This window comes from Leopardus geoffroyi, chromosome E2 (assembly GCF_018350155.1).
Source record: "Leopardus geoffroyi isolate Oge1 chromosome E2, O.geoffroyi_Oge1_pat1.0, whole genome shotgun sequence".
NCBI lineage: Eukaryota > Metazoa > Chordata > Mammalia > Carnivora > Felidae > Leopardus > Leopardus geoffroyi.
Genome location: NC_059335.1, coordinates 44941980 through 44966049, shown reverse-complemented (window position 1 = coordinate 44966049; position 24070 = coordinate 44941980). Strand labels below are relative to the sequence as shown.

General features: G+C 32.4%; 1 protein-coding gene across 11 annotated transcripts in view; it reads right to left on the bottom strand.

Moving 5' to 3' along the window:
• Window positions 1–24070, bottom strand: part of NFAT5 (nuclear factor of activated T cells 5) — a 119525-nt gene that overhangs the window by 48191 nt on the left and 47264 nt on the right. For 5 of the 11 annotated variants that reach the window (XM_045443329.1, XM_045443330.1, XM_045443331.1 and 2 more), the window contains 3 exons: window positions 8694–9252; window positions 3744–3936; window positions 1529–1719 (listed from right to left, as the gene is read on the bottom strand). In XM_045443329.1, the coding sequence (XP_045299285.1) occupies window positions 1529–1719; window positions 3744–3936; window positions 8694–9252 (943 nt within the window). Of the gene's footprint in view, window positions 1–1528; window positions 1720–3743; window positions 3937–8693; window positions 9253–9702; window positions 9765–14750; window positions 14864–24070 lie in introns of all 11 variants that reach the window. The other 6 variants (XM_045443336.1, XM_045443339.1, XM_045443335.1 and 3 more) reach the window with 5 other exon arrangements.

Here is a 24070-nt window from a genome sequence, read left to right as displayed (position 1 = left end):
AAGCAGGCTCCACGCCCAGCACAGAGCCCCACATATGCCTGATCTCACGACCACGAGATCATGATCCCAGGCAAAATCAAGAGCCCTATACCTAACTGACTGAGCCACCCAGGCACCTTAGCCATTTTTTAATTTTAATTTTAATTTATTTATTTTTAAAGTATGCTCAACGTGGGGCTCAAACTCATGACCCTGAGATTAAGAGTCATATATTCTACTGACTGAGCCAGCCAGGCATCCCAATTGCTGTTTTTAGAAAATAAATGGGGGTGCCTGGGTGGCTGTCAGTTAAGCATCTGATTTCAGCTCGGGTCATGGTATTGGGTTCTTGAGTTCAAGCCACACATCAGGCTCTGTGCTGGTGGTATGGAGCCTGCTTGGGATTCCCTCTTCCCCCCTCTAATTCTGCCCCTTTCCCACTTGCATGCTTGCTCTCTCTCTCAAAATAAATACACTTGAAATACATAAATAGATAAATGTAGCCTCTTTATTTTTGTAGCTAATTCAGATATTAAAATAGAAGGAATGAATTTTACTTAAAAACAAAAACAAAAACAAAAACACACTAGCAAACTGTCCCCAAAAGAACGGAACACTACATAGCCATTAAAATATATGCCAACAAATATTTACTATATGGAAAATGCTGATGGTAAGTGAAAGCAAGGTTACAAAACACTTATAATGAATAAGTACTATTTTTATAACCAGTAATTCCCTTCCTTTCTTCCACTATATATATTTTCATAATTTTCAAAAGTTAAAAAACAAGTCTACTATTTTTCAAAAACTTTCTTTTCCAATTAACCTCTTATTACTCAAAATGGCTTTCAAAAGGGAACTGAAAATTAAATAGAGAAATGTCATTAGCTATTTCAATACAAATAATTACAACATAAGTCTACCCCTTATCAATATATTTGCTGCTATTATGGTTTCAAATTTAGGATAAAACCCCTTAACAAAAGGCTTAAGAAAAAAATGTTTTAATTTAAATTATTAACACCTCATATTTTTTAGGCAATGAAAATGCATATGGCAGGAAAAAAAAAAAACATACTCCCAGTACATTCTTTTTTAATATAGGAAAACAAAAATAGAAAGTGAATTTAGAACAGCAACATGCTTTTCCACATCAGGATGGGTCAAGGTACCATGAAAGGTCTCTGTCAAATAGTTTTCTAATGCAAATACTAAGAATTTAGGAGAACAAATCAAATGGTTTGTAGTTTTTATTTTTAATGTTACTTTTATTAGTCCCAACAAATTAGTCCATATTATTTCCAAAAAAGCCATTATTCCACCTGGCTTTTATTTCCTTACCTTTCATCATAGGAATTCTATGGCAAAGGGAAAAGAGCTCATTTTGACCAATTACCATTCTGCATTAATCTACGTTTTTATTTGTAATGTTTAAACATTTTAATAAAATACTCAAAATCTTTTTTTTACATTAGAAACTAAAATTTTTTTCCTGCCCACTGCAAAAGTGTAATGTATACTGAAAAAATTTTTACTAAGTACTTACGCCAATGTCATGTTGTTGCTTGGATCAAGGCCAACTTCTATAACAGTAGTGCCTTCAATGTCCACCTCTTTACAGGGAGTTGTATTTCGCCCAGTTACCCTGCAGGCCTGATAAAATCCATGTGGTTTCACTCGACCAGAGTCATTGCCCACAAACACTTGCAACACTACTGGCTCATTATGGCCCTCCAGCTGGAGTGAGATAACATAGAACATAAAGACTAATTAGCATTTCAAATAATCTAATTGTCAAATCAAACATTTAAGACCAAGTTCTACATTTATAAATAGATAACAGTAAAGAAATAATTTAAATCTTCAAGAAAACCAAAAGTAAAATATTTTCATAAAGAGGAGAATTGGCTAAGTTTTTGCAGGAAATTCTAAGTTTTAATCCTGTAATAATCACATTTTGATTAAAATGTTACATGTTTAATGATAAATTGTCATTTACAATTAATTTGTACAACCAGATGCAAATGAATACACAGTCCTTTATGTATTTATAAATTTATGGACTGCCAAAGCATGTGGGTTACTCAAAATTTACCATCCCTACTAACGGAAAATTCATTAAACTATGTTAGTGGCATCATCATCATCATCAAATGTGTTCACATACTGAATTTTTACTCTTTTAAAACTATTTGAATAGAAAAGTATTTGAAGTACAGCTACGTAAATAATAAGGAAATGTAACTCATTTGCATAGGTTAGATACATATCCACAACATCATGAAATTCTGGGCCAAAACATTATGGTTTGAAAAAGTGTTAGTTCAAACCAGGATCTATGGATTCTTACAGGTCTCTAACATGCTTTCATAAATTATAATTTATAATTTGTTGAAGAATGAATAAATAAAATAGCATTTGGGAACAAATCTTTCCAATGCTGATTTTTGTTCAGGTTTATAGTTAAATACTGAAGCTACTAATATAGAATGCATAAAATCACAAAATAACTTGTACAATGTACACCAAAGTACTTTAAAAGATTCATACATCTTTTGTAACCCAGTATAGCAATATCTCTGTGAAATGATATCATGAGGGAAATAAGTAGACAAAGAAGCAATCTACCTAAACCACTAGCAGTACCTAGAGCAGTGTCTGGCACATAGAGGGGTGCTTATTTGTTGAATGAATGAATAGATAAACTTTTAAGGTCAATTCACTCCCTATCAGAGATAATTAATCTAACAATACTTCTGACCAGAGAGTACTTAACCAAAGCATAACTTAAAGTCAGATCAATATGGGTTAAAAATACTAACCAACCTATCAAAATGTCTGGTCAAACAAATATTTATAAAAAGCATGACTTAAACTTATCATTTACCTATTATTTCTTCTGAGTCTGGGGGAATGAGGATGGGGTTGGTGTGACGAGTAGCAGAGGGATAGGAGTGATACTGTACGTGGGACTATTAACCAACCTTATTAATGACCATGGATAGATTTCCTGATCCTAAATTTCTACCATTATTCCATTAAAATTTAAAATGAAAAGCAAGCCAAGTAAATACTAACATTACATTTACACAAACTGTGTTTAACAAGAATTTACCACGTGACTAGTCAAAATTCCTACGTTTAATGTTTTACAAGGGGTAGGAACACTTGTTAAACATCCCCCACTCACTCCTTTTTGGTTTATCTTCAAAGAGAAATATTCTTTGTAACAAAGTTTCCCAGGGGCTGAAATTTAAGCCCCTTTTTTCTTTTAGTCTAAATTCTGAAAAGATGAAGAATCAGTTAATATCCTATTTCTCAAACTGAAGATTTGAATTATCTATCAACTAATTCTTTTCTGAAATGAATAGTCCTGATTCCTTTAGCCATCTCAAAAACCTTATTTTCCAAGTCCATACTAATTTCTACAATATTTCACTTTAAATGAATTCACTTTAAAATTTCTTCTTAAATACTAAGTTTGGGAAGAACTGAATATAGTTGCTACCAATGTCAAATATAAGGGGAACATAATTCATAAATTCCAAATATTATTGGGAACACATTCTCACTTCCCCTTTCATCTAAACTAAAAATCAAATTAAAGTAACAATACTGGGCTTATGATTCAGTCAGACTTGCTTTAATTTCCATTATATATGGTATTCCTACCATTTATTTTAGGCAGCTTTTGCCAGTTAAAAACAAAATAACTAGTAAGCAAAACTGGAAAAAATTCTTTTGCTAAATAAAATAAGTACCTTTACTGTAGGAAAGCCTTGCTGTGTTCTATCCTTTACTGAGCCACGGCTACCCTCAGTCAGGTACCGAGCTCGGTGCTGGGTCTCAGGCTGTACAACTATCTTCAGCTCCTTTCCCTCACTTTTAACAGGATACTGTCCGCACAACATAGGGCTCTTCTTTACTCCACTGCCTTTTTGGTTTTCCAATGTTCTGAGAAGTCAAAGCACAACACAGAAAGAGTATCAAGAAGAAGTTTTTTGTTTGTTTGTTTGTTTGTTTTTTTTTACAAAAGTCATCTAAGGTAAAGGAAGGAACAGAAAAGGCAGTGTCATTAAAAACAACTGATAATCCTAACAACAAAATAAAACACAGCCTAAGGGAAGACACATTCCATAAGCAAAGTATCTTTTTAAACTTTTAAATAAAATTTAACTATACAATGCAAAAATAAAAGAAAGTAAATTGGACAGGGAAGACAACACCTATGTGTGGTAGGAGGAATGGAGGAGGAATGAATGTTAATGAACAGAAAAATAACAGGTAAGAGAATAGCGAATGTCACTATAACCTTTCACAATGCACTTCAGTCAAAACGAATTTAAAAAATTACACATATATGTGAGTGTAATATAAAACTATAAGATTAACTACCATTATTTTCTAATCAGACTTGCAATGCAAAAGAAAAGGGGGTAGCCCAAAGAAATGAAGGCCTTAAAAAACAATCTAAAGTACATGTAGCATACATTTTTGGGGGATATCTTTTTCAGTACAATTTTTCTGAAAAAATTATAATAAAAAATCAGTGATCCAATTTTTATTGGGAAATCAGATTTACACTAACCAATCTTTCCTAGAAGTACAATTTTTCACGGTGTTTTTAGTTATGATTAAATAATTAAAGCCCTTAGCATATAAAATCTTTATAATCTGGCCTTTACAGATAGGCAATCTATTTTTTAAAATTGTATTTCTAATATTTATTTGTTTATCATTCATTTGCTATGTGGAATGTATGTTCAAAGAAAAATATTTCAACCGGTGGTTAGGACTTTAGGTCAACACCTTTCATTTGAAGCACTGCAAGTATGTGATAAAATAAATATAAAACAATACTATTAGTTTTAAAACAGATTTAAAACTACCCATGTACATTTTAAAATAGAGTCAGGGCCTATACTGCTTTCTGTATGCCTCACATTGAAAATACAGGAGCTAAGAGATGACTATGGACAAAATCTCCAAAAGCAAACAGATCCCAGGAGGAATGTTATGATTTCAAACAAAGAAGAGCAACAGTGGCTAAGAAGCCTTAAACCTGCCCCTAATGTTTAACCCTCCAGCTCTAAGTTGTTGCCTCTATTATCAAAAACAAAAAGAAGAAATGCTGTACTCTCAATGAAACCAGGCACTGGGATGAACCTCACAGTGAGGAAAGGGACAGAAGGATGGAGAAGAGAAGAAATGCGAAGTAAGACTGACTAGGTAAGTGGGAGAGTTCTGAGGGCTAGTACTGTGCTCCATCGTTTTCACATTCCCTGAACCTTGCACAATTCCTGAAGCTGCAGGTGCTGAAAAAATAGTTGCTGTTGCAAGTAGGAAAAAGAAAGGGACAAAGAAAAGAAAGCAGAATAAAAAGAGTTCCTATAATATCAAGATGAAGAAGACTGGATCCTCGGATTCCTGGCCAAGGAATGCCATTCATGTAAGTTTCACATACTTAAGTCAAAGATTACCCATGTAAGTCATTTAAAAGGCCCTGAAAGAATACATTCTATGAATCAAAGTACTGAGTTGAAACTGGCACAATGGGCAACAAATCCTATTTTTCTGTTCATCATTCTAGGTAGAAATTCAAACATGTGCTCTCAATACAATGTGCAGTCCCTTACATATGAAACTCTACAATTGTATCATTTTATATTTATTTTTAAATTCAAAGCAAAAATATTCACTTACTGAAACTATGTAAAAACACCCCCTAAATATTCAATGAAAAGGACCAAAAGAAAATACAGTAAAATACTAATAGGAGTTGTATCGAGTGACTAAATTATAGGTTGTTTATTTTCTTCTATTTTTCTGCATGTTTGTAATTAATATCTATTAATTTTATAATAGAAAAGGGAAAACTTTAGCTCAAATTATAAGGAAAATTTAGCATACCAATGAATTTGACAAGATACAGTTTTTATATTCACTTAAGCTAGCCAAGCTAGTATTGATGAGGATAAATAGATAAAAACAAGTTTTATTATTTTAGTAAAACAAAATATTTCATTTGGGATGAAGACTAATGAGTGAGTTGACACAGTATACACATTATGGCTTAAAGAATAGTCCATGTAACTAAACAATTTCTGAAATGATACTTTTAAAAGCCCTTAAAACCACTTTTATTCTCTAAGGCTTAAACGTACAGATGGAATACATATATATTTAGATCTTCAGACATGTACAACAATGAAAATGTCAACTAATTCTTAGAAAAGAAGTCAGTGAAATTAGTAATTTTTAAGGCACAATGGCTTACAGTTAATTGTATGGGATTTTACTTCTAAATGGCATCCAAAAAGCTAAGTCCTTTGTCTTATTATATTCTATTCAAAAGTCTTAAAATGGCATTCTAATTCCTATGTGCTATGTATCCTTCTAGTTGTCTGTCACACAAAAAAATAATTTATACTACAAAATGCCTAAAAGGAGTTTCACATTACATTTTACCTTAATTTTCAGGACTATCTAGAAAAAACATAAGCCTACTGATGCTCAGAACATTTAGTTGAAGAATTTAAGAACGTGGCTAAGTAATGTTTAAATACTGAGTAATTCTTTTTTAAGTGATTTTGTTTTTTAATAAACTCTTTTATATAATACCTTAATTATACAAAAATGCTATTTCCATCTTGAAGATCAATAAACTGCTGTTTATAACATATTTCAGAGTACATTTCCTACAATTCAGTATTATATAAATTGTAAATTTATGGCACATTATGATATCTAAGGCTATATATACCTTATCCCTCAAAAGATTTCTGAATTTCTTTCATGTTTCTAATGCCTTTCTTATTGAAGAGTATAGGACTTTTAGCTTGAGATCCTCTTAATAACTGCTTTCAAAAGCCTATGTTTCAATATATTTACATATTGCTTTATCCTTTCCTTGATATAGTTCTTATCTATTCAAAATTTAAACTTCTTCCACCACTTCTATTTGCCAGTGTCAAATATTTTTCCATTACCTAAGAAGCTGGACATTTCTTCTGCTGCTTGATGAGTTTCTGTTCCATGAATTATTTCATGAGAGATTTTGTCTCGACAAATGTTATTATACTTTCCCTGGGTAACCTCAAATCATTTCTAAGATAAATCTATCATACAAAAGCAGAAGCAGAAAAGATGTAGGTCAAGATCTCTCTTAACAGGAACTACAAATGATATGTGTTGACTAACCCTATGTCAAAATTCTATTTGTTCTTCATTTGGACCTTTAATGTTTATTTCAGTATAACAATGAAAATCTCTCTTTTGGAACTTAAAAAAACAAAAAAACCAAAAAACCTTTTGCATTGAAACCCAAATAAACGCATGCTCGTATTTAATGACGGATATACATGAGCTTTTTAAATCTGGCTACTACATCTCAGAGCATTATTCTATAGCTACTAGTTCTACAAGTATGTTTTGAAATTAGCTCTGCTAATGGTAACATTTTAGGAAAAGGTTAGTCTTGTTTTCTTTTAGGTAATTTTTTAATCTGCACTTCCTAAAAAGAAAAAACATTTAAATGTTTATTTTTATTTAACTACATCACTCCAAAGGGGTTTTAAGTGAGAGTAGAGAAGAAAATAATATAAAATAATTATGCTTAAATGGTAGATATTGCTTAAAAATGTACTGAGAGAACATTTAAGAACAAGTTAAATATACATTAAGAATACTCTCTATAATAGTCAACCAGATTACTAACTTAAAAGATAAGAATGATGTCATCAAGTAGTAAACCAACCAAAAGCTTCTGCATCACTCTTTGTAACAACCTGAAATTGCAGGAGATTCTGGGTCAACTAAAGGACCATAATCTGCCTCCCCAAAAAGTAATCTCTTAAAATCCACTGAATTAAATTTGGTCAAAATTATATTGAATGCAATAGGAAAATGTAACTAAAAGTCTAGCAATTAAATATAATAAAAGTACTAAAAGAATTTTAAAAAGTTAAAAATAAGTCATAGTATTCTATACTATAGCAATAAATATTCTATAATATAGCCATTGAAATATATTTATTTACAAATATATTTATAGTGGGTGCTGTAGACTGGCAGAGATGAATGAGAACTCAAATATGTACCACGATCCTGTTCTATCATGCTTTCAATACATAAACCCAGAATCACAGGGGAAAAAAATTAGTGATCTATTTATTTTTTTTAAAGGTCAGGAGAATGTATTAAAGAAAAAGCTTAAAATAAATATAAGAATCAATGCAGCTTTTTCTTGTTTTCATCAAATAAAAGAGAAAGTCAAACCCTTACAGACATGGAAATGGGTTGAACCATATGGGGAGACAACATGAAAGAACACAAACTAGCCCTTTTTGAATGTTTTGAAGTTGTTTAACTACAGCCATTACATTGCTAGTTATTTGTCTGAGTAAAAATATTTTTAAATCCTTTTAAAATATGAATCCATTTGAAATTTAAAAATTATGTCAAAACAGATTATTTTCTACTACTTAATCATACTCATAATAAGATACCTATTGCTAAAATCTATTAATATGTTTTTCTCTAGCGAAACTTGGTAATTTTAAGTTCGAATTTTCATGTATTTCAATGATAAAATCAGTATTTGCTTTTATATTCAAACTTAAGCTGAGCAATTACAAAAAGTGGGGAATGATTTATTTTTCTTGCTTGTTTTGCACAATGGTGATAAAACTTTAAAAAATGTGAATACCAACCCATTTCCTGCTTTTGAGTTGCCTTTGTTGTCCGTGGTAAGCTGAGAAAGCACATAGTGAGGTGCTTTGGCACTGTCGGCATCAAATATATCCATATTAGATTCTTCACAATCTCGTCGTTTGACCCCCGGCCTCTGCTTTGGATTTCGTTTTCGTGATTTACGAGGTACCTCAGTGTTATCATTGTAGGAACTGGTGCTCATGTTACTGAAGTTGGAGGGGGAATCCTCCATCCACATACTGCAGCTCTGCTCTGATTCCAATCCACACCCCTCATCCTGGCAGGACATCCGACTGTTATCCAGCAAGTCCTCAGGTGGTGGTGAGATGTACAAGACTGTGTGCCTCTTCGGTGTTGATGGATGCTGCTGAACTGTGTTACTGGTTAACTGCTTTTCACTTACCCCTCTGTTACTTACCCCCAAGGCTGAGGAGCAGCTCTCCACTTGCATAGCCTTGCTGTCGGTGACTGAGGTAGAATAAATGGTAGGGCTGGAAGAGGTGGTAAAGGAGCTGCAAGCACCGCCCATGGAGGAAGAGGAGGGAGCTGAAGAAGCATCTGCGGTGTACAATTTAAGAGTAAATACACTATACATGTTTTCACCTATGCTGGCTAGCAGTCCCATTGAAAATGTGATTTGTGAACTGATTGTTTTTCCCCAAAATGAATAGTTGGAATTTGGTTAAGTTTTAGAATATAAATGCTTCAAGCAATACAAAGCCTAAAAAACGCAATTTTAAAAAATGCCCAAATAGCAATATTTTACTTGTGTTAGAATTGATAGATTTTAAAAAATCTAATTTAATGTTTAAAGCTGTAAAGCAAGAATAAAGCTTTTATTGCCTCAGCTGGATATTCTGTTGAATTTTAATCATTTAAAATAATAAAGAAAACCCCAATATGAAATATAAGCTTGTGGTCCACATTCAATGCCAATTAAATAATTTATTATAGAATTTGAAAAGTGGGACTGTGCTTAGCCACAAAATATTAAAATAAGTTTCTAACCTATGAAGCAGAGAACTACAGGTCATTTTTAATGCAGACACTCCCTGCTTCAGAGGCAAATCCTGGAATAAAAATATGAGAAAATAAATGAGAAAAGAGCTGCTGATTATTCCAGATATCAATTATAAAATGAGAAATAAATAGAAAAAATATATAATCAACTGAATTGGAGGCAAAATGGAACTGGTACCATCACTATGATTATTGTAAAATCTAGAATTAAAGTGAAAAAAGTTTGATTTGGAATATGCTGGGCTGTGGAAAATAAGGAAGTTAACCACTGACGGTATCCAGAAGTTAGAAATGGCAGTTCAAAACCATGATCTCTAAAATAAATAAATCCATCCTTTATGGCAGAATGAAAAGCAGAGTAAGGACTGATTACTGGATGGATATTTCTTACAACATCCTTAATTACACACTCAGCAATTGGTTACCACTATCCAATACCCCTCTCTTTAAAGGGCCTGCTTGATTTTAACCATTTAGGGAATTTCTTAATATGAGTAACAGTAACTTTTATTGACCGAAGTCTAACAAAAAAGAAGTTTAAACAAAAAAAATTCTAGTCCTGGGGAAGGTTTTTTGTAAAAGCCATTTATTTATTACGTCTAGCAAAAAAGATTTAAATAGACCTTTTCAAAATGGGTGGCAACTGGCAGAACAGCTTGTTGAAAAATACTACTACTTTAACCCTTAACAGCACAGCCTCAGAGGCATACTAATAACGTTAAGGTTGGACGTTTTTAGTTCTAAAATTTTAGAAATACCGTTTGATCTTGTATAAGATATAGAAAGGTTGATAATCATACACACACAAAACTAAAAATACATAATAACATTTAATTTAATACGGAGAACTAAAATATATGTTTAAAGCTAAAATTAGGTTTTATCTATAGCCAAGTATGCCACTGTGCTAAAGTGGTAGGATAAAACTTAAAACTCTGATGGGCAGTTATTGGAATTGCAACATTCTTATTAATTACAATGTACAGAGTGAAATGTTAAGAATGCCAATGTTCAGATAATCAAAAGCCAAGTGCCAAAGATCATTCTTAAAAACATGTACCAGAACACTTAAATTATTTGAAATCGCTAAATTCACCCATAATTTTTCACTGCTGTCAAAGCTGAAGAGCACAGTAATTAATATTAGCCATTAATGATGTAATCTACATAATGCCACATGGTAATATTTTTCCCAACTACCATAAGTCAAAGAACCTAGAGCAGTAAGATGATACCAGTTCCATTTTCCAGTTTGTATCCTTGTCAAATGCAGTAGCTGAAATTGGAAAATTCAGTCACTTTAAACTGCATTCCAATTTAAAGAAAATTTATCAATTTTGTATCATGCATTAATGCAATGTTTTCTTAGTAAATAAATACTTTAAAAGATTTGTAAAAACTACAAAATCTAGATGCTAATGTCAGTGATAGTTTAGGAGCTGATTTGTAGCCACTTTGGGTTTAAATTAACAAGTTTTTTTTCTTGTTTTTTTTTTTTTAAATACTATAAAAATCATTAAAAAATAGAAAAGGTATTATGTATAACATTCCTCCATCTGTTCCAACTATTGGCAAAATTGAAACTAAATGTGTGTGTGTGTGTATAAGCCTCTGTTCTTCATCTTCAGAGAAATAAAAGTAGGCAGCATGCAGTATTTGCAGTGGAACACACAAAACATGCAGCATGAATGCTGTGAACGTGTATTTCTACGAAGCTTCCCCCCACCGCCCGCCACCACCCCTCTTTGAATCTAAGTACCATGCACATGAGAATGCAGAATATGAACATCTCAGGGATCCCTGTCCATGACAGATGGAAAGTACCGGTGAAAAGCAATCATGAACTCAAAAGCAAGTCATATGATATTTATGAATTTAATATGCAAGACATTACCTAGCATTGCTCTACAGGTATATATGATTTTATCTTGCAAATCTTATCAAAACAGTCATGGTTATAAAACCCAATTGATATAATCATACATAAACGTCTGTTCTGGGACAGGTATGCCAAACTGTGATCTCATACCCTACATAAATTAAAATATTCTATACACTTTCCTTGGGCACCTAACATATAATTTTTATGTTTTACCTGCAGTTTCCTGGACATACTTATTAAATAAAAAAGTTCATTAGCACAGAACTATGAAACTGAAAACATAAACTCTGTCACAAGACAGCAGTAAGCATTCTCTAATTTAAAAATAGTATTACTTTTTAAAGCTATCTCAGTTTGAGTCTAAATTACAAAGATTCTACTCATTTTAAGACTCTAACAAGTAAGACAATTTTTTTAAACTGTAAAACTCTTTATAACAATATCAGTGTTACTTTGATGATCATGATAATGGTGTATAAAATCTTCACATAAAGATGTTACATTCTGGTTAGCAAGGGATCACCTAAGTGTAATAATGTTGCCAAATGAAGGGGTGAAGTGGAGAAATATGGGCCTCAATATGGGCCTCTTGAGAACATAGACATCTTTCTTAGACCCTCCCAATAATCTAACATAGTGTTTTGCATGTAGTAAAAATTCAACTTTTTTTTTCTTTGAGTAGGCTCCACATCCAGCGTGGAGCCCAAAATTCGGCTTGAACTCATGACCCTGAGATCAAGACCTGTAAAAATTCAACTTTTTTATTAAATTAATTGGAAGCCAATATTTGATACATATGTTGAATTATACTAAAATTATATTGGCCAACAAATGTACCAATGTGCCCATGATAAACATATCAGGTTTTAAAAAAAAGGATGTACTACTCAAAGTGTTTATATTATTACTATAAAGGCATTACCTGATACCAGGGAAGGGTTTAGAAGTAACTTAAGAGTTTAGAGGTAACTATTCGCTATTTCTACAGAGAGTGTGCTAATAACTATCCTTTTTTTTTTTTTTTAAGATTTTACTTTTAAGTAATCTCTACCTCCAATGTGGGGCTCGAACTCACAACCCCGAGATCAAGAGTTGCATGCTCCACCGACTGAGACAGCCACGTGTGCCCCAGTGCTAATAACTCTTTCGTGAAACTACATATAAGCCCTATTATCTACTTGTGTATCAATCCATAAACTAAGAATAAAAAATCCTTAATATTATCTATTAAAAATGCATAAGTGATATTAAAAACACTTTAGATTTCTAAACACAAATTTCTCATTTCCAAGCAGTCCCAGAAAAGCACTAAAAAACATTCCTGGGAATACTGTAAATGTACTTAAAATATCTACAAAGACTTTTCAGTTACTAAATCATTAAATGTCAAGAAACAGCTTAATTGACATTCTGTAGAACTAAAATGCTAATGTAATCCTGCCTCATCTATATATTCTTTTTTAAGTTGTTATAAACAAAATATGCTAATTACCTCTCCCTTCTTTTTTGGTTTTGAGTCTCCATTTTTATCTGTTAGGAATGTACAATGTTTCATTGCTACATATTAAAAATAAAAAATTCCAACATAAAAAATTTTATTAACTGGTTTTATTTTCTCACTAAGCAGAATAGTCATAATGTATTTCTATTGTATGCCTTTATAATTTTATTTGTTCTTTAAATCCCTTACCAATCCTTCGTAAAGTTGTAAGTTTTTAAATTTTTTTCTTAAACTTATTCTCTTACCTAAGTAACACATGAATAAATTTTTATTATTCGTTTTTTTTTCTTTTATGAAAAAATTATCTTTGAATCTAGGGGAATTTTATTTTTCTATAACATTTTATGTGACTAGAGAGCATGGTAAACCAAAGGGAAAACCCACTTCTATATTTACTAAAAGGCATTTACAATCTCAGAACAATAGACTAATTCTAAAATGTGTAAGTGAAGTTATCACATACATAGTGTTCTATGTCTACATCTAACAATTCTATTATTAGCATGAGCCAATTACCAGACCAAATGCCAGTAATGATGGTGAACTGAAATTGTATATTCTTATATGCTTTTAAGAACCAATGGAATCATTAAGGTTCACTATGAGTATTCAAAGTAGCTGGGATAAAAAGAGTGGCAGATAATGCCTTCCCAGATACCCTAGAATTTATAAGTATTATTAGTTTGATGAGAAAGATGAAAATGGGACTTTTAAATGCTACCACATATAGAAACTCGTGTAGATTTTATATATTCCTTGCTTAAACTAAGTTTTGAAATTAAGAACTATTAGTTCTAGATTTGTGAACTAGAAATTATTTTAATTACTGTATCATTTTAGTGCTTAAAATACCATAAAAAAAGACATGACACTTTATATGGAACTAACTACACTTTTATAGAAAGCTTTGAAATTGGAAACATTCTTTAAAGTCCCTAAAAGAAACAAATACCCTTCACTAATTTAAAAGATGTGACAGAAATGACATTTAACTGAGCTTCCAAGATGAAAATGTGATCCTTAGCATTTAAATATGCACATATATTTTATAACTTTCCAACATCCAGGCAAAATCAGTTGAGCTGCCTAAAAATGTCATGAAAACAAAAGCCATAAAATTTTGCAAGTGTGCTTAAGTGAACCAATAGTGGAACGGAGAAGGAGTAAACCACTGACTGTTCAGAAAATAATCTTAAAAAACAATCCAGATATTTCTGGTCTAAAACACTTATTGTTCAACCTTAGTTATCCTTTTTAAGTATTTCATTTTTCTTTCTGGTAACAAAGACTTCAAATCTAAACATCTTGCCTGATAAAAGTCACCAGATACAAGGACAAAATTTCAGATCAAAGAAGAAAGATATCAAGAGAAAAAAATTATAAGGCCAAGATTCATGTTGCTAAGGGATTGAAAAATCTAGAACACACAAAGTGGCTGCAAACCTGCTTTGTCAACACCTTACATGCCAACCTTCGTTTTCTACTTTTCTTCTTCTTCTTCTTATAGTATTAATGTAAAGTTTAAAACTTTACAAAGAGTTTTTAGTTTCAATCAGTATCAATCCACTATTTAGAAACAAAAAAAGAAAGGAAGGAAGGAAGAAAGAAAGAAAGAAAAAAAGACTTATGAAGAAGTCTGAAAACGAGACCGACCTATACCCTGGGTGAGATTGGATGGGTTAAGTGTCTCTGGCACTATTTGTCTTCACTATTGACAGACACTGTCACACAACCCACCACACGATGCCTGTCTCTGAATGGCGAAGCTAGAATGCAAGTTAAGTGTATTAATAGAAAAAACAACTAGCATCCCAGCATATAAAATAAGCAATCCAGATTACTTTACCAAAAGCAAAAGCAAAAAACAAAAATTGTAGGGTTGATCATTTAATTTACATGTTTAACAATTTCAATTTCCCATTTGTACTTTTCCCACCCAACATAAGTTTACATGCCACAATAAGCAATGTTTTAAAACAAACTTTAAAAAAAATTAAATTATCAACATCCAAATAAATGCCATGTGGAAAAATTTCTTATCCAAAATTTTTGTTAACTCATATTCACCAATTTGTTCTCCTGTTTACTAATGCAATCTAATCCATAAGCCAGAATGCTCTCTTTCTCAGATGTTTTTAGGCTGTGCCTTTACCCAAATTCTCTTATAGAGTAGAAGAGAATATGCTCTGACCAATACACTCAAGCAGAAAGACATAATCTGTATTTTAGCAGAAAAAGAATCTTTTCATTTCTCAGGCCAACTTTCACATACTTCTTTATACCCCTAAAAAAAAGTTACCAATTTTCACTTTTAAACTACACAAATTTTTGATCCTAGAGGCTCTATTTTAAAAAATAATTAGCACTGTTGCTGAAGCTGAAATGTTTGTTACTGATTTATTGGAAACCATCTTTTTCTTCCCCAGGCCAAGAAATTGCCAGTCAGGGTTCTAATACTACACAATAATTATTCTATTTTTAATCTAAATTCTCCTAAAATAATTATTTTTACCTTGACAGAGTGACACTAATATATTCACAAAATATTTATTAAAGAATGTTTCCTGAAAAATAAAATGTTTAGAAAAATTGTAAGTGTCCTGACATTTATAGCAATATTTTAAATATATCTAAGCATGGTGTAAGACATGTACTAGGTATATATTATGCAATTTGGTGGAGGTTTTTTTATTTTTATTAAAAAAATTTTTTTAAGTTTATTTATTTGAGAAGAGAGAGAGAAAGTAAGCAGTGGAGGGGCAGAGGTGGGGGGGGCGGGTGGAGAGAGAGAGAGAGAGAGAGAGAGAGAGAGAGAGAGAGAACCCCAAGCAGACTCCTCGCTGTCAGTGCAGAGCCCAACCTGGGGCTTGAACTCACGAACCATAAGATCACAACCTGAACCGAAACCGAGAGTTGGACGTGTCACTGAGTCACCAGGCGCCCCTGCAATTTTTTTTAAATCATTTCCTATTGGAAAAGAAAGATGCTTTCTATGATCCAGTGATTTCAGTACTACTGGGCAGCATCACTGGTCAATACTGGATGAAGAGACTAAAGCCCAGAACAAATCCTTTACCTCAAGTAGATTAAACACAAAAGGGAGTACTTACACTAGCTGATAACTATATTTATCACAATGTCAAAAACTCCAAGAAGTACAGGGGGGGAAAAAAAAAAGACAATCATTTTACTACTTGAAAGGGAATGTTAAGACAAAAACAGAGATTATCACTATATTAATTTAGATAAGAATTAAAAAGAACAAGTCTGAAGGATGCTATTTGAAGGTCACCTCAATGTTTCATCATATAATACACTTTAATATATTTAGATTAAATAATAAAGGTACTCCTGCCACCTCTAGTCCAATGTCTTCACATTTCTTTGTTTTAGACTAGGAGACCAAAAAGGGGAAAGAAAATAGTATTTGTATCATTAAAATCTTGTAATATAATTAATCAGATTTTACATCTGGGTCTGTATTAGAGTAGATACTGGATTCAACTGCAGACAAAACAAAGTGTCTAAGCAAAAAATAGAAGGTAAGTCATACATTGCCCTACCAGCAGTTTTGATACCCGATCATGCAAATGTATCACTTCACTTAAAAAAAAAAAAAAAAAAAAGGAAGAGAATTCGAGGAAGAACTCTTAAATAGTCACCTTTCAGAACATCCCTTTGGGAAATGTCTGTTCTCCCTATGACTCATCATATTCTATCAATGTCTGTTTTATAGACAAGGGCTCCTATTGAGAGAGTGTCAACATGAAAGAATAAGTCAGAATGTAAATACCATGCCCCAAAAGCGGCTCTATCTTGGCTGACAGCAAAAATTCAAAATAAGGTAAAACACAGACTGGATGAGAATGGAAAGAAAAAAGCAAAATAAGTTTAAAAACCTTATTTCTATAAAAATAAGATCTATTTTTTTAAACCTTATTAACAAGTGAACACATGAACAAATGAACACATGATACACATTATACAAATGAACAAATGAACACATGATACACATGTGGGAGAAAAGTCAATGTTTACTGAATGACCACTAATTGTTAGGTAATGTTAAGCATTTTACATATTTATACTCCTAATAACCTTAAGAAAAAGTTGGTATCAATGTCTATTCACAGGGGCAATATTACAAATTTATTTAACTTCCACAAAATTCTGTCTATATGATAGAAATGATAGTAATGAGATTCAAATTAGATCCTTAAGATTCCAAAATCCATATTATAATACGTGTGTGTGTGCATGTGTGTGTGAGTGATATCTAGAATATGCCTGTATAGGCCTGGCACTTTGAGGTGCTTTCTCATTTATTTTCTGATTAAATTTAATTGACAGTAACACCTTTTCATGAAGGAATGACATGGGGGGAATGAGTTTTACCTCAGTGGGCTAAATAAATACTACTGATGGACATCTACTTGCATTTATGAATGAAAGATAAGGTACCCTCACTTATGCCAAAAATAAGTTCACCAAGCATCCTATATAGCTCATACCTTTATTACCTTTCTAAATGTTTATTTATTTATTTTGACAGAGAGAAGAGCACATGCATGAGAGAGAGCTGGGCAGGGGCAGAGAGAGGGAGACAGAGAATCCCAAGCAGGCTTCAGGCTATCAGCACAGAGCCAGGGCGGGGCTCGAACTCACGAACCATGAGATCATGACCCGAGCTGAAATCGAGTCGAAAACTTAACCAACTGAGCCATCCAGGTGCCTCACCTTTATTACTTCTTAAAAACATAGTTGATTGGACATTTTGACTTACTTTTTTAAAACTTTTTAAAAAATAATTTCTACCTTTTTAAAATTTATTTTGAGAGAGAGACAGAGAGAGAGAGAGAAGGAGGGAGAGAGACAGTATGTGTAACTGGGGGAGAGGCAGAGAGAGAGGAAGAGATAAAGAATCCCAAACATGTTCCATACTGTCAGTGTGGAGCCCAATGCGGGGCTCAAACCTGTGAACTGTGAGATCATGATGTGAGCTGAAACCAAGAATCAGACGCTTAACTGACAGAGCCACCCAGGCACCTCATTTTGACTTATTTTAATCAACTGCTACATGGTGTTTTTTAAAATATGAAATATTTAAAATTAATACTTATGTTTCATTTGCTCATATTTTAACAAATGCTAACATTTTACTACATATGATTTTATGTTTAAGAGAAGAAAAGTAACAGAAACAGATGAAATCTCTTGTTGTATCCTACCCTAATCCCTTCTCCTCACTCCTGCCCCAGCTGGAGTACTATTTATATAACTTTATTCGTATATTTACACAACTAATTGTTATAAAACAATTACTTATGGCAATTAGTATGGTAACACCTTTTACTTATGATATCATCAATCTTATTGGTGATATAAGAAAGTAAGTCCACTTCTGTGCATTGCTTTGTTAACGTGAAATTGTGTAAAATACATACAGATACAAACGGTGTCTATTTTATGTATGTATTTTGTCTATGAAAGGTTGAAAATCTGTGAGCAGTTTTAAAATGCTAATCTACAGACTCAGGTAATATAAAAATGTGCTTTTTCTAACAGAAACAGAATAAATCGCAGTTATTTATAAAGTTGTTGCTAAAAATTATCAAGCGGACATTTAAGGAATAAATCAACAAGTTGTGTGTACTTTTTGTCAACGATAATTCATAATACAGTTAGCCTCTTGAATTAGTACTTGTTTCTGAATTAACCATTATGGCCCAAGTTTGTTTATGCTTTTCATTTTAATAGCGCACATGTTAACATAAATCTATATACACATACATATATATTTCTGTATGTATAAATGTATACATTTAGATTTACTATATAATTACAATAAAAAGACAGAATAAGGAGTAGAGTTTTTATTTTTTATTAAAAAAATTGTTAATGTTTATCTAATTTTGAGAGACAGAAGAGCAGGAGTGGGGGAGGGGCAGAGATACAGAGGGAGGGGCAGAGATACAGAGGGAGGGGCAGAGATACAGAGGGAGGGGCAGAGAGAGCCGGAGATACAGAATCCAAAGCAAGCTCCACGTTGCTGTCAGTACAGAGCTGGATGCAGGGTTTGAATCCACGAACTGCAAGATCACGACCTGAACTGAAGTCGGCCGCTTAACCAACTGAGCCACCCAGGTGCCCCAAGAGGAGTAGAGTTTTTAAACGTACTTGCAACATGTTTGTAACTAGAATCTGACTTCCTTCTGAGGTGGTCCTGTTTTCTAGAAAAAGTAGAAATGGCCATATGGAACAACCAAGATTAACTCATACTTTAGCTCACCACATCAATATATAGGTTACATAGGTGAACCATCTTTCCAGGTAATGAGTTTTGAGTTTAATTTTAGGAATAGTATACTAAATAAATGGCCAAAACTCTGAAATATGTTTACCTAGTTAACCTAGGACAGCAATCAAAGACAAACTGGCTCTCAAAATTTATTCAACTCAAGAAAATGCAAATTATATAACTATAAATACTTTCTAACATAGTAAATAAGTTGTGAATCACTTTTACTAAAACTTAATATTCTTCTAGAAATCATATTCCCATTTTTTCTTTCTTTTTTTTTTAATTTGAGAGAGTGAGCGTGTGCAAGCAGGGGAAAGGGGCGGAGGGAAAGAGAGAGAGAGAATCTTAAGCAGGATCCACAATCCATGCAGAGCCAGAGGTGGGGCTCAATCCTTCAACCCCAGGATCATGATCTGAGCCGAAATCAAGTGTCAGATGCTCAAGTGACTGAGCTATCCGGGTACCCCCATATTCCCATTTTGTAGATCTTGAAACTTGCAGAGTTAAAAGGGAGTATGGCTTTTCCAATTCAATATCCTACACACTGCTTAGTCCAGGAACTACAGTTTCCTTAAGTGAAATAACAACACACAATTCTCTGAAGTGCAGTAGCAAGAAGAAAAGAACTTAGACCCCAGCAGGAAAGAAGAGAGGTAGCTTGTGCCTGGAAGCATTGAGATATGATGATGATGCAAATTGTCTACCACAATTCCTCTTACATAGTAGGAACTCAAAAATGGTAACTTACAGTTTCTTTAATTCATTTTTTTATACAGTCTGTTGTTATCGATGGTTTAGAAATTCTATGATTTTATTAGGTGATTAAGATGTCTGAAACAAATTGAAACATGGTTGTCCTTCTTTGATTACAGGATATTCATTTAGCTCTCTCGTGTCCTCTCCTCTAATATAAATAGCACTCAATTAGGTTCTTTCAGTATAGCAAATACCTGTTAGATACTTGTGATTTATTAACTGCTATAGCACAAAATTCAAAGCACTATTTAATAAGTCTCTCTCTTCCAACAGAAAAGTTTATTAGATGGATCACTTCACGTAAAGTTATTAACTAAAATTACAGCCTTTTTAAAAACCTGTAGTCATCTAACTAGTAGAGATAGTCAACAGATATTTCTATTTACATGCCTAATCTGCTGGTATACCTACACATGCTAAAAAGTGTCTTGAGACTGTATTACTTCTAGAAGTATTAATATATAATTACTGAAAGTAACAATTTTACAAAAACAAATAACAAAAGAATCACCAATTATTCTTTTTTTTTTTTTTTAAATTTTTTTTTTTCAACGTTTATTTATTTTTGGGACAGAGAGAGACAGAGCATGAACGGGGGAGGGGCAGAGAGAGAGGGAGACACAGAATCAGAAACAGGCTCCAGGCTCTGAGCCATCAGCCCAGAGCCCGACGCGGGGCTCGAACTCATGGACCGCGAGATCGTGACCTGGCTGAAGTCGGACGCTCAACCGACTGCGCCACCCAGGCGCCCCGAATCACCAATTATTCTTAAGATTCTCTGGCTGAATTATAAAACCTATGGTTTGATTAATTATTCATTGTTTATCTCATGAATTAGAATAAAAATTATAAAGAAACCTTAAACAGTTACCTTAGCAAAATCTTATTTTGATATAAACTAATAAACATAATGCCATATACCAAAATGAAGAAAAAGTCTAGGATAGAAAAAGAAAACAATCTGATTTCTTAAAATGAAGATTAAAGTTTATTGTTCACTTCTGTGAAAGACTTCCTATTTTAATTAAGTAAATCTAAGGATTAAAAATTATAAACATGTAAGTAGGTTAAAAAAAATACTTGATTGGTATATGAGTTATATATCAACAAAGCTGTTATTTAAGAAAATTGCCTGCCATATCTTTTTGCAAAAACTCCCTCAACTCTGGTGTCACTGTTTTAGTTTTCTAAAATAATACTTGCATTTTAGTTCTTTATAACCTATACTATAGGATTCCCCCCACCCCACAAAAAAAACCCAATTAACAAAAAGAATCCTTTCACAATTTGCATTTCTTGAGCAACTCCTCATTTTGCCAAAAATGCCATTAATTCATTTGGATAACTTTTTTTGTGTTAGGAAAATGGCCCGTCTTAACTACTAAGAACTTATAATAATGTTCAGAAGGTCTGTATTTCTAAAACTTATTCATTCACATATTGAACCTTGAACTCTCAACTACCGTTCTAGTGGGACAAAAGCAGAGGTCTTTAAAAAATGAGGAGTACAATTTGAAGACTGGAGACTCTCAACTACACCTCCCAGATTCTGACACTTGGCCCATGGAGAGGAGAGGAGGTGTAGAAGTAATCTCTCTTTCTCCCAGCCCCAACTCTGAAACTTACCAGATAAAAAGAATTTACTGATGGGAGTATGTAAAAGTGTGAATAGCATACAAGCAGAAAAATTTTAAGAGATACTTTTTTACCCAATATTCTGGATTGTGGATTAGCAGCACCAATTTTACTCATTCCCTCAGTAATATGTAAAGATTGGCGAATCTGAGAAACACATTTTTAATAATTAAGTAATAAAAAAAAGTACATGAACACCTACATGCCCAGCCTCTAAATTTTAAAATTTAAATTGATTTAGAACTTGTGAAACACAAACCTTTATGGCAGAACTAGAAGTCTGTTCCCACCAGGCCCTCATACCTGATAGCAGCCAATCCGGCTCCTTCAAAACTCTGAAGAATTAACTACATCAAGAGTCATCATTTTTATGCATTTCATATTTAAACAGCAAATGTATAGATTTAAAAAAAAACTCACAGAAGTCTAAATTAATGTGCCTTTCCCTAGATGTCAAGTCTTTTGGTCAGGAAACACTGAGTAACTGGTAATTTACTCCAAATCCTTCTCTTTGACAGTTATGTCACTAAAGATATTAATATGTTAAATAAAAAAGCAACTCTATAATGATATACACTGATTTCCCTACAATAATTACTCTGTAATATAAACTCTCTTACCTATAATGTTATATGACAAAAACTATTTTACCAATAAGACAATCCTAAAATAATATTATATTGGTTACTAAAGTAAAGTTATGTAAAAAAAAGTTACAAATGACTTGGTTGTAGACCACAGAAACTTTCTGTATGTGAATATAAGACAACTGCCAATGTCACCCCCTTACTCTCTTCATCATCTTTATAATGTGAATAACTTCTCAATCTAGTAAGAATTTATTACTTCAGAATACGTCCTTCAGTTAATTCTCTTATTTTTATGATTTTTCAACTCATATCTTTCAATTTAATTTATGTGGATAGGATTTTCTGAAATATATGGAGGGAAGGAGGATCAACATTCTATTAGTGATTCAAATTCAAGAACTTTCAATATTTATATATAACAATTTGAAACTGAGTTTGGCATTATTTAAAAGGAAGTGTTCTTTTCCAAACCTAACTGACATTTTTTCAGCTTTTAAAAGGAACTGGATCTACTGTCAACAGATGTTAAAAAGCACAGAAGAAACAGACTTTTAGTTCTATATAGATTCAACAAGTCTATAAAAAACAATCTCAAAAGATATAAAAGAAATCAGTTAGTCAATTTCTACTTGTGGATTTAAAGTGAAATATTTCATTACAACCTTTTTTCATATTTTATCATCTGATACAATTTGAGGCAATATTTAAAATTTTAAATTCCAGAAAAAAATATTCCAGAACCCAGTGCATATAATGTAAAACCAGGTCATCTTACCAATTTGATTGTTAAAAAGTTCACAATTAAATCCACAGAATCTGTTAGAAAATGTCTGGCAACACATGAACAGTGAGCAGGGCTGATAAGTTTCCTTGCTATGTTTAAAGTTTTCCTGCCCTCAGCCAGAAAGGCTGCATACTGCCATATACAGCTCAGGGAAAAGACTGGTACACAAGGTTAATGATACACTGGTTAATGCATACAATATATGAAGTCCTATTATAGTACCAAATCCTCATTTAAATCACCTTTCACTTCACCATTCTTTTTGAAATGAATTTACTGAAAACAATGCTGCGATGGATGTTAAGTACCATTTTAAAAGATGAGAGGTATCATTGGATAAGAAACCTCTATTTAGAACGATAGATACAACTTCAGAGAATATATATATATATATATATATTTTTTTTTTCCTTTGTTTTAAAAAACCAAATACACTTTGCAATCTATAAAACCCAACTAAAAAAAGAATTACAGTTGGGCAATCTAGTATTATTGTAAGCACTCATTAATTTATCAATAATCAAGACTTTTTCTATTACCTTATCTGTCAATCTTTTATTCTGGTTCAGTAAAAAATTGAACCAATTTTATATAATTATAAAGTGTATGATTTGAGAGCTGAGTAAAAATAAACTTGATAAATTTCAAACATTACTTTCTATACTTTTTCACTGATATATCAAAATACCTTTATATAAAAATTACATTCAAATTTCCCATTACTTTCAACTGAATTTAAAAGAAGTCTTAAGTCACATGTTTTTAAAAGTAGGGAAAAGGTTGTAGTAACATGCTACAAACAGAAAAGAGACTTGAGTGCTAGAGTCCTTTTTCAGGTTACACAAAATCAAATATTTTTCCCTTTCAGCAAATTCTTTAAAATAATTGTTTAAAATAGAGACTCAAA